The 12,313-nt window shown below is 35.1% G+C and overlaps 1 protein-coding gene across 3 annotated transcripts; it reads left to right on the forward strand.

Moving 5' to 3' along the window:
- The first annotated feature begins 165 nt into the window (after positions 1–165).
- On the forward strand, positions 166–8,429 carry LOC127454381 (coiled-coil-helix-coiled-coil-helix domain-containing protein 7-like). 3 transcript variants are annotated; one of them, XM_051721562.1, is made up of 4 exons: positions 166–201; positions 3,105–3,188; positions 3,382–3,480; positions 7,724–8,429. In XM_051721562.1, the coding sequence occupies exons 2-4, from the start codon at positions 3,129–3,131 to the stop codon at positions 7,826–7,828; spliced, it is 264 nt and encodes an 87-aa protein (XP_051577522.1). In that variant the 5' UTR covers positions 166–201; positions 3,105–3,128; the 3' UTR covers positions 7,829–8,429. The 3 variants fall into 3 exon arrangements, with proteins under 3 accessions (XP_051577522.1, XP_051577513.1, XP_051577530.1); XM_051721553.1 differs by lacking the exon at positions 166–201 and adding an exon at positions 222–276; XM_051721570.1 differs by lacking the exon at positions 166–201 and adding an exon at positions 442–480.
- The last annotated feature ends 3,884 nt before the right edge of the window (positions 8,430–12,313 follow it).

Raw genomic sequence — 12,313 nt, forward strand, 5'->3', positions numbered from 1 at the left:
GGTCTCTTCCACAAAATCTAAATTTTCGGACTGGTCGGCGATTCCGTCAATCGGCACGACTTTGTTTAATATCTGTTCGGTCAGTAGGCGGGCACGACAATCGCCGGCTTTGTTCCATTGGCCAGACGAGGTGTCAATCAAGAAGTCCGCGCCTCAGATTCGCTGTTTGATTGGCCATCGGCGCCTGTCAATCACTTTCAGGTAACGTGAAGTCGAGTTGTGCTGTTTTGAGTGTGACGCTTGTTCTGACATGGGGGGAAGGTTGAGCGTTATACTGTGAGTACATGCAACATTAAAGTAATTACTCAGTGGGAAGCACACGCCTCTTGTGTTTCAATAATAATAAAAAAAATAAAAATAAAAAAAAGTGTCCTATTTATGGCAACTTGTACATATAAATCCCATAACGTATGCGCGTTATGTTACATTCAGCTCAAGCAACGCTACCAGTCCTCCGTCACTAGTTTGAATGACAGCGAGGTTAGTGGACTGTGCTGTAAGTCTTTCTTTGTTTTGAACTAGGTTTAGTGTACGACTGAGTGCTCACTTTTCTAAAACATCTTTAGGTGGTTTTTCACAACATTTCGAAACATTTATAACCATGCATTTTGAGACGTTAAGTGTGCGACAGCCTTGTAGGTAGGTGAACCATCAGATTCAGGTTGTGCGGATTTTAATAATATGCATTATGTAATTAGTATCATATTAATAAATATGAGGTGCTTTAATATATTGCATTACAGTATGACCTCAATAGCAACCTTTGTGCATCAAAGTCATCTGAACTACTAAGTTCGGCACCTCTCTTCATCTCCCGTAATGCATCTACTAGCACATGCGCACTACAATCTAAATGTATCGTTGCATTATATTTTATTTTTGACTCATGCATCGCCTGATGCACATGTTTGTGTATGTTTTGCCGTGCTTTCTTGTGTAATCATCCTTCTAAAGCACACGTTTTTCATGTAAAAATGGGTATGTTAAGCAGTGACCGCAGTGTCCTCTAAAATGATAGTATTCTTAAAGGTGCACTCAGTATTTTTTTCCTCAGTTAAAAAGATTTACTCCTAAAGACATTAATTGTAATTTTGAAACATGTGTATGAAATCTTGACCACTCACATTAAAAAGAAGAGTCCAGTCATATCAGAAACCTTATCAAAGCTGTTTTATTCTACATGGAGAGGGTCCACACATGGGGGCTGCCATGTTAGAATCACATGACCAGCCGAATACTACTCACCGAATCTCAGTAACCGTTAGAGGTCGACTGATAATGGATATTACCGATACGATAACTAAGTTGGGCAGTACCAGCCGATAACCGATTAATCAACTGATAGCTTTTAAAATTGATACTGAATGAAAAATAACACTCAAATTAAAATAGTGCTGAAATTTATTACAAAAATAAACATTACAGACTGAACCATGAAAATGGATTGTACTTTTAAAATGAAATAAATATATAAATATTAATATATATGAACTAATATTTGAATTTTAAATTGATGTTGTTTCCTTAGTCCACAAGAGGGTGCAATAAATACATAAATCATTCAGCACTGTTATTTTATTGCAAAGAACATTCCTGGCTGTTAAAAAAAGAGCATTTCATTTTCAACTAATGTGCATAATAAAATAAATAAAAAATTTTAGTCGGTCCATATTCTCAAATGTTAAGTCAAAAGTAAAATGAGGGGGGAAAACGCTTCAACAGACATTTCACATGGTGTTACACTTGCACTGTTTCCTACTACACCAGACTCAAGCTTCATAATAACAGCGAAATACCACATTGTTTTTTTATCCAGTACAGTTGTATGTAGGGTAGCAATATTCACAGATAGCAGTGGTATTCGGCTGAACTCGGTGGTGAAGCGGCTCAGACTATGAGCACAGGCCAGGGGCTGTTCAATCTGATGAAACACAACAGACTGGAACCAAACGCAAGGATCTCGATACACACATTTCCAAGTTGAACATCTTTCCTGACAAAGCGTTTAAAAAACTCAGTGCTTAATCTGAGAAACGCTTATAAGAGACCAACTTTAAGGGGCTGTTCACACCGAACGCTTTTGCAACCATCCATTTGTTTTTATATGTAAACGCGTGCTTGACGAACATCTTTGTTTCCCTTTGTTTTTGTTTATCCAGTGTCTCCTGCAGGAGCACTGTTTTTTAGATGATGTGTCTAATTAAAAAGAACTTTAAAAGCATATTGAGACACCTGCTTTCTGTCAAACTGTAATTGTTGCACTGTATTTAGCCTTTTTTAGTGCAAGAATGTGATCGATCTGAAGTCATCGTATTACAGTGAGGATAAAAAATTAATTGAAATCAAATGTGTTTCTGATTTGTTTATACGTTTCTCTCGGATGCATGAATATATTAATTTGCTTTTTCACGTCACTAGCTTTAAATATGCAGCTTAGATGGCTAACGAAATCATAAACGTGACCAGCTGAATATAAACTAATGCAAATAGATGGTAAAAGATGGTAACAATCGTGACATTTAAACATCGGAGTAGGACTTGCGTGTATTTTTGTCACATTGTTCTCTGTGTCATATTTTTTTGTTTTAAATTATATACTGCAATAACAATTAATGTAATGTAATAATAATTGCATATCTTTACATAATTACATACAGTACTGTGCATAAGTTTTAAGCTGTTTTCAAAAATAATGCCATGATGAGTTTTTATTTATCAGTTAACTTCACAAAAGGCGCCGTAAACATAAAAACGATATTTGGTGTGTATACACAGTACTGTATATTTGGTATATGTCTAAATATGTCTTATACATGCTTCTTTAGAGGTCACAACACATTTGGTGTCATTTATATTTATAAACCTCATTGGATCATGTATATGGTTTTGCATAATATCAGGAGCAAAAAAATAGATCAAATCAAAATCATATGTGGTCTCAAATAATTATAATTTTAACTCCAATGTAACAAAAACAATGCCTTTGATTTTGCACTCATTCTATGTTTTATGTTCTGCAAACTATTCAAACGACAAAGAGATGCAAAGAGAAACATGCATCCATACTGACATTCCAGTGTAACTGGAGCTTTCTGATATTCCAGAAGTGACACGGATGAAGTTGGAGCATGAATAACAAATCAGGTGCACGGAAGGTTCGGAATGTGGATATCAACCCGTGCATTGAGGTAAGTGTGAATGTGTGTGGTTAGATTTAACATTTTGATTTAAACTATATAAAATAATGTTTTCACTTGAAATTTGCGTTCAGTACTGCGAGTGTAGTGTACAGTTCTAACTGTAGTCTACGCTGTGTGATGTATCATGACTTTCTATCGTCTATACAACAGATTCTAATAATGTGTTTGTCTGTGCGCACAGGAGAGTGATGGTTCCCAAAAATGTTTGGACACATATAACTATGATAAGAGCATGTGTTCTGCATACTTCATGAGGTATAAAAACTGCAGGAAGTACTGGGTAAATATATGGAGACACCATTGTCTTATAATTGTTGTAATTATACGTTTGTATCGCAAGCCCTTTCAGCATTTAATCAGGATGTGAATTATAGATATCATCAATTCAAGTTTCACAAGTTAAAATGATAATAAACATTCTTGATATCAAAAATGGAATATCAGCTTGTAAAAAACATAATTCTTGATATCTGTAATTGCATTTGAATTAGTAGAGTTTCACAATGATTTCTCATTCACTCATGCAGAACGCAAGTACTGATATCTATAATTAATTTTGTACTAGTTAATTATTACATTGTTACTAGTGCCACTAGTAATGGTACCAATTCCTAATATCAACAATAGAATTACAACTAGTGAAAATGCTAAGTGTAAATGTATTTCAACATGTTAGATTTGGTATTTCAGATATCTGGAAATGTATTTCAGATGTCAATAAACTGAAGAGTATTTAAAGATATCTTAAAAGGCTTTATTACTAGTTACAATCTTATTATAGATATCTGAAATAAACAGGACCATTAGTGAAAACCACATTACAGTTATCAAAAAATGAGCATTTTTGCTTTTTGTTTATATTATTTATAATTGTTTATATCAGGAATGGACATTTGCACTATTAACAATATAATCATTGATATAAAAAAAATGTAATTTACTACTATAAAGTGTATTGCTGATATGTGAAATTGGAGCTGCAGCTAGTAAGAAATGACAGATTCTTATCTATTATAGTGTTTTGAACAGGAGTGAATTACAGATCAGTGTACTAGTGATTTCTTCTAGTGAAAATGTAATTACAGATATTATGAATGTTGTTTTTTTTCTAGCTGAAATTCCATTTTTGATTTCAAGAATGACCATTTTTACTAATGCGAATGTAATAACTGTTTAAAACAATTATCACTTTTACTAGTAGTAATTCTATTCCTGATATTAAAGATTAGCATTTGAACTACACTGAAACCCTAATTAAATTGACTTTACTCAATTGATTGAGTAAACTCATTCCCTCAATTGAATTGAGTAATGGTGTCTCTAAAACTTGTGTAATTATGTTCATTTAACTTGGTGATCTTATAGAATGAACTTAACTATTAAAGTTAAGGTAACCAGATGCAAGTAGACTGACTTCAGATTTGCTATTTAAATGTTGTTGTTTTTACTTAATAACTGTAATTGAATGGACTCAAATTTAGGTCATACAATAACACAGCTTAAATAATGAAAATTATAACGGATCATTGGTCAATCATTAAAGGGACAGTTCACCCCAAAATTTTAATTCTCTCATCATTTACTCACCCTCATGCCATCCCAGATGTGCATGACTTTCTTTCTTCTGCTGAACACAAACAAAGATTTTTAGAAGAATATTTCAGCTCTGTAGGTCCATATAATGCAAGTGAATGAGGGCCTGAACTTTGAATGTCCATAAAGTCAGCATAAAAGTAATCCATAAGACTCCAGTGGTTTAATCCATGTCTTCAGAAGTGATGTGATAGATGTGGGTGAGAAACAGACCAATATTTAAGTCATTTTGTAGAGTAAATTATGTGAGAAATTTCAATTTTGGAAAGTTTATTTTCACCTTTAAAATAAACACATTTCTCCACAGAAATACATATGTACCTGTACTTCAGTTGCACATGCACAAGAAGAACTGTTATGGGTATTCCCCAAAGTCCCAACTTTATACTCAATAGTTTGAGTTATTAAGACAACATCTTAAGTCTATGGATTTTTTCCAATTTTGGAATGCCCAATTCCCACTACTTAGTAGGTCCACGTGGTGGCACGGTTACTCACTTCAATCCAGGTGGCGGAGGACAAGTCTCAGTTGCCTCCGCTTCTGAGACCGTCAATCCACACATCTTATCACGTAGCTCATTGTGCATGACACCGCGGAGACTCACAGCATGTGGAGGCTCATGCTACTCTCCGTGATCCACGCACAATTTACCACGCGCCCCACTGAGAGCGAGAACCACTAATCGCAACCACGAGGAGGTTACCCCATGTGACTCTACCCTCCCTAGCAACCGGGCCAATTTGGTTGCTTAGGAGACCTGGCTGGAGTCACTCAGCACGCCCTGGATTCGAACTCACGACTCCAGGGGTGGTAGTCAGCGTCAATACTCGCTGAGCTACCCAGGCCCCCCCAAGTCTATGGATTTTTAAGAAAAATAAGTCCAAGGAACATAGATATTATAAGGGCTTGACATTTCAGGTAAAGTTTAATTAAAACAACTTGATTTTTCCAGTAATGACAACATTAGGATTTACAGTGTAGTGAAAATTGAATTGTTGATATCTATAATTCAGATCCTGCGCATGGTTAAATGTCGAATGTCGAGTTTAATTTCTGATGTAAGCAGAACTGTTTCATAACTATGTTTACTTTGTCGAAAAATTTGCTTTGTTTGATGAACTCCAAATATACCACATTTATACATACTAATATTTACACACTCTCTTGACATCACTCAAAAGAATAATAATCATCCAAACTATGAAATAACACAAATGGAAGTATGGGAATTATGTTAAACACATCAAGTGGTCTAATCTTTCCCAATCCTGGGATGCGTTTTAAACAGTTTTTTTTTTTTTTTTTTTTTTGGTCTTTTCTCCCCAATTTGGAATGCCCAATTCCCACTACTTAGTAGGTCCTCGTGGTGGCGTAGTGACTCGCCTCAATCCGGGTGGCGGAGGACGAATCTCAGTTGCCTCCACTTCTGAGACCGTCAACCCGCGAATCTTATCACGTGACTTGCTGAGCATGTTACCGCGGAGATATAGCGTGTGTGGAGGTTTTACGCTATTCTCCGCGGCATCCACGCACAACTCACCATGCGCCCCACCGAGAGCGAGAGCCACATTATAGCGACCACGAGGAGGTTACCCCATGTGACTCTACCCTCCCTAGCAACCGGGCCAATTTGGTTGCTTAGGAGACCTGGCTGGAGTCACTCAGCACACCCTGGATTCGAACTCGCGACTCCAGGGGTGGTAGTCAGTTTTAAACAGTATTGAAGTTGTTCCCATGTATGCTGGACATTTGTTGACTGCTTTTCCTTCACCATCTGATCCTACTCATCCATTACATTTTTTAACCCTCCAATTGCGTTCAGAATCTGCATACACCTTTTACATTCGCGGGTCAATTTTGACCCGGTGGAATTCAAGCCTATAAATCATTTATAACCCGATGCTTTTCATCTAAAACAATAATGTAAGTCATAAATAAGTAACTGTTTCTATGTGTAAAAAGATTGATATATATAAAACTGACAAATATAAAAGTATAAAATAAATTCTTTGACATTTCAAAATATACATGAACTACAGCAAAACCAGTGTGATACATGTGAAGACATCTTTTTTGTCAACATTTCTGTGAAATTGTATCTAAATATAACATAATGTACAATTTATATAAACATCTAATGTGAGAATTACTAGTAATTTGAATGAATTTCCTATTACTCATAACTGCTCGGTACAACTTGTTGGTCAAAATTGATGAAACCAACGTATTCTTTTTCAAATAAACTTCATCAAAACAACTGTACAACTCAAGTATACAACGTTAATCCTTCTTTACTGTGTTTTTAAGCTGAATCTATTCTATTAATATGCATGAACTGTTGAATGTTGATGCGTGAGTTTGCTGTAAGCTGGTTCTGAATTTCCTCTTTCACGCCCAATTTAGACTAATGTGTGCTTGAACAAAATCTTTCCACACCCGCTTTAGACAGTAGTACCTTTGATTTAGTTTATTTGTTATGTTTGTTACGTCAGTCATGCCTGTTTTGTACAGGAACGTGTGTGTGTGTGTGTCTGTGTGTCACTGTATGTTTATGTGTGTGTGCATGTTTGTCCCAGTGAGAGACAAAAAAGTGTGTGAGAGAGTACAGGAAAGAGGCAAAATGTAAAATCTAATTTGTACAAACAAAATCTACATAATATCATGTGTAAAGCCACAATTGACCCAAACACAATAGGAGGGTTCAATTAAAACTGTTGTTTTGTAAAGAAATGTATATGTAAGCACAGTATACATTTTGTCACATTTAAGCATACACCTCCAGATCAAAAGGTTTTTAGGATCATGAGAGACAAATTCAGTGGAGTATGTACATACTTTTGACCGGTAGTACATACCAACATTTTAACCATAGTTAAATTTCTCTCTATTTAACTCAATGTTTTACTCTTTTTGTCTCCTGCTCTCTCAGCATGCCGTGATGCTGCAGCGTCAGCGTGACGGAGTGAAGCCGGATATGCCGACCGCTGAGGAGCGAGAGCAGATCATCACGGGTCTCGGAGGGAAGCCGTACTGACAACACGTCAGTGTTCAGAGCTCATGTGCCGGTTTGCACTCTTCTCACAGATGCAGATTATGAATTCATCTGTCTGGCTTTAAGGATTTATTGAAATGCAGTGGAGTACTGTGTGTGGGTAGAGGACATTTAGCGAATAAATTGTAACAGCTAATGCTGTGCATGTATAATACCATTGATGACAGGCTGTTAAAGCCTCACTTAAGAGAAATGCAGAAGTACTATTTTGAAATGAACATAATACGATAGTGTGTTTGAATGGGTGTTTATGTGTGAAAAATATGCGTCTGGCAGTCCTGTTATAGCAATAGTATCTAACATAGTGTCTGTAAATATCCTAAATGCCTGAATAACAAAAAAAAAGTCACTCAAACAAACATTAAACGTTCAGTGCTCAATGCTTGTGCCTTGGACTCAGAGGACTCCCGGGCATTAGGTAAAAACAATGAAATTTCTGTATAATTGTGCATAAATATCAAAATAGGCTTATGAAATTGTAAAAGCGAGGAGAAAATGGTTCTTACGTCTCTTGTTGAAGTCATTAGTCATTTTGATGCAAATTTGTCACTTTGTAGAAGCAAGCCTCCAAACCTTTGCATTGGGTCCTATGCAGTTCATTGTAATATTAATACATTTTAAGGTTTGATTTAAAGAACATTTTTGTTTAATTTTCTATGATAAACAATTAATTTTGATACTGTGTTGGGTCACCACTTCATGTGCAACACTCACAAAAATAATTTTAAGATTTACGCATTTCAATTTCATAACAAAATTCCATCAAATTGAATGAACAATTAACAAAATGGAATAAAAATATGAAAAACATAATATTTTAAGTTTTATAAAATTAATTTTATATATTTTCTTTTAATATATTAAATATTTTAAATATTAAATTTTTTTAAATTAAGTAATCTTTAACTAAATAAAATAAAAATGTGAAAAAAATTAATATTTAAGTTTTATAAATGTAATTTTATGTATTTTATTAATATATAAAATATTTAAAATATTACGTTTTTTTAAATAAATAATCTTTAAAAAAATAAAATAAAAACATGAAAAACTTAGTATTTTAAATTTTATAAATGTAATTGTATATATTGAAAAACTTAATATTTTAAGTTTTATAAATTAAAGTGTATACATTTTATTTAATATAAAGTTTTTTAATTAAGTAATCTTAACAAAATAAAATACAAATATGAAAAACATAATATTTTAAGTTTTATAAATGTAATTTTAAATATTTTATTTAATATATAAAATATTTAAAATATTAAGTTTTTTTTAATTAAGTAATCTTTAAAAGAATAAAATAAAAACATGAAAAACTTAGTATTTTAAGTTTTATAAATTAAATTGTATACATTTTATTTAATATAAAGTTTTTTAATTAAGTAATCTTAACAAAATAAAATACAAATATAAAAAACATAATATTTTACATTTTATAAATGTAATTTTATATATTTTATTTAATATATGATTTTTTTTTTTAAATATAACGTTCTTCATATTTTTTATTTTATTTTGTTACATTACTTAATTTAATTTTATGGATTTTTATATATTAAATTTAAATGCGTAAATCTTTAAAAGGCTTAAATATTTTTGAGTCAATGTAAAATCTGGCTCCTGAAACAAGACCAACAATTTCTCTACAGGTGTCCTTAGAATTTAGTTAGTGTCCACATGGGGGCACAATGCTCCCACAATAAATACTGCAATGACATGAGATGCACTCAGATTTGAGTAACAGTTTAACATGACAGTTTGTTCTATTGACAAGGCTATAGGTCAATCTGATAATGAACAGATATTTAAAATATTCTGTATTTATTCAGTTTTATACAGATATGAAATGGCTTCTCCTACATAGATGAAATAGGAAACCCAAGTGCCCCCTCAATGGACAGAGTACCGTTGATGTGTGCTCTTCTGTATGTGCACTACCTACTCATGTCACGCTCCCTAGTGACTAATGTGTTAGTCATTTATAGAGGAGACCGACTCTACACTGTATTTTTAACATTGTTGAGTCAACACTGAAACATGATTACATAAATTCAGTGAAACAACATAAGATTAGACCTGGGAAAATATTTCATCTTTTGTCCCACCTGTCAAATTAGCAACTACACTCCATTTATCTAGGGAAAAAAGTTGAGAGTCCCACTTCCTCATGAGCCAGCAATTTTTCAGCTCGTTGTTTCCTCAGATTGTCATTGTGCGAGTAAATTTCAATCATAAAAATGTGAAAAGTGATCTACTGTTTTACTGAAAAATTGTGGTGCATAATGTGCTTTTCAATGTCAGAATAATAGTAGAGAGAATTATTTATTTCAGCTTTTATTTCTTTCATCACATTCCCAGTGGGTCAGAAGTGTACATACACTTTGTTAGTATTTGGTAGCATTGCCTTTAAATAGTTTAACTTGGGTCAATCGTTTTGGGTAGTCTTCCACAAGCTTCTCACAATAAGTTGCTGGAATTTTGGCCCATTCCTCCAGACAGAACTGGTGTAACTGAGTCAGGTTTGTAGGCCTCCTTATTCGCACATGCTTTTTCAGTTCTGCCCACAAATGATCTATTGGATTGAGGTCAGGGCTTTGTGATGGCCACTCCAATACATTGACTTTGTTGTCCTTAAGCCATTTTGCCACAACTTTGGAGGTATGCTTGGGGTCATTGTCCATTTGGAAGACCCATTTGCGACCGAGCTTTAACTTCATGGCTGATGTCTTGAGATGTTGCTTCAATACATCCACATAATTTTCCTTCCTCATGATGCCATCTATTTTGTGAATTATGGCCAAAAAGTTCAAATTTTGTTTCATCAGACCAGAGGACATTTCTCCAAAAAGTAATATCTTCGTCCACATGTGCATTTGCAAACTGTAGTCTGGATTTTTTATGGCAGTTTTGGAGCAATGGCTTCTTCCTTGCTGAGCAGCCTTTCAGGTTATGTTGATATAAGACTCGTTTTACTGTGGATATAGATACTTGTCTACCTGTTTCCTCCAGCATCTTCACAAGGTCCTTTGCTGTTGTTCTGGGATTGATTTGCACTTTTCACACCAAACTACATTAATCTCTAGGAGACAGAATGCGTCTCCTTCCTGAGCGGTATGATGGCTGCGTGGTCCCGGTGTTTATACTTGCGTACTATTGTTTGTACAGATGAACGTGGTATCTTCAGGCATTTGGAAATTGCTCCCAAATATGAACTAGACTTGTAGAGGTCCACAATTTTTTTTCTGAGGTCTTGACTGATTTCTTTTGATCTTCACATGATGTCAAGCAAAGAGGCACTGAGTTTGAAGGTAGGCCTTAAAATACATCCACAGGTACAGGTGCATCTCAATAAATTAGAATGTCGTGGAAAAGTTCATTTATTTCAGTAATTCAACTCAAATTGTGAAACTCGTGTATTTAATAAATTCAATGCACACAGACTGAAGTAGTTTAAGTCTTTGGTTCTTTTAATTGTGATGATTTTGGCTCACATTTAACAAAAACCCACCAATTCACTATCTCAAAAAATTAGAATATAGTGACATGCCAATCAGCTAATCAACTCAAAACACCTGCAAAGATTTCCTGAGCCTTCAAAATGGTCTCTCAGTTTGGTTCACTAGGCTACACAATCATGGGGAAGACTGCTGATCTGACAGTTGTCCAGAAGACAATCATTGACACCCTTCACAAGAAGGGTAAGCCACAAACATTCATTGCCAAAGAAGCTGGCTGTTCACAGAGTGCTGTATCCAAGCATGTTAACAGAAAGTTGAGTGGAAGGAAAAAGTGTGGAAGAAAAAGATGCACAACCAACCGAGAGAACCGCAGCCTTATGAGGATTGTCAAGCAAAATCGATTCAAGAATTTGGGTGAACTTCACAAGGAATGGACTGAGGCTGGGGTCAAGGCATCAAGAGCCACCACACACAGACGTGTCAAGGAATTTGGCTACAGTTGTCGTATTCCTCTTGTTAAGCCACTCCTGAACCACAGACAACGTCAGAGGCGTCTTACCTGGGCTAAGGAGAAGAAGAACTGGACTGTTGCCCAGTGGTCCAAAGTCCTCTTTTCAGATGAGAGCAAGTTTTGTATTTCATTTGGAAACCAAGGTCCTAGAGTCTGGAGGAAGGGTGGAGAAGCTCATAGCCCAAGTTGTTTGAAGTCCAGTGTTAAGTTTCCACAGTCTGTGATGATTTGGGGTGCAATGTCATCTGCTGGTGTTGGTCCATTGTGTTTTTTGAAAACCAAAGTCACTGCACCCGTTTACCAAGTAATTTTGGAGCACTTCATGCTTCCTTCTGCTGACCAGCTTTTTAAAGATGCTGATTTCATTTTCCAGCAGGATTTGGCACCTGCCCACACTGCCAAAAGCACCAAAAGTTGGTTAAATGACCATGGTGTTGGTGTGCTTGACTGGCCAGCAAACTCACCAGACCTGAACCCCATAGAGAATCTATGGGG

This window comes from Myxocyprinus asiaticus, chromosome 2 (assembly GCF_019703515.2).
Source record: "Myxocyprinus asiaticus isolate MX2 ecotype Aquarium Trade chromosome 2, UBuf_Myxa_2, whole genome shotgun sequence".
Classification (NCBI taxonomy): Eukaryota; Metazoa; Chordata; class Actinopteri; order Cypriniformes; family Catostomidae; genus Myxocyprinus; species Myxocyprinus asiaticus.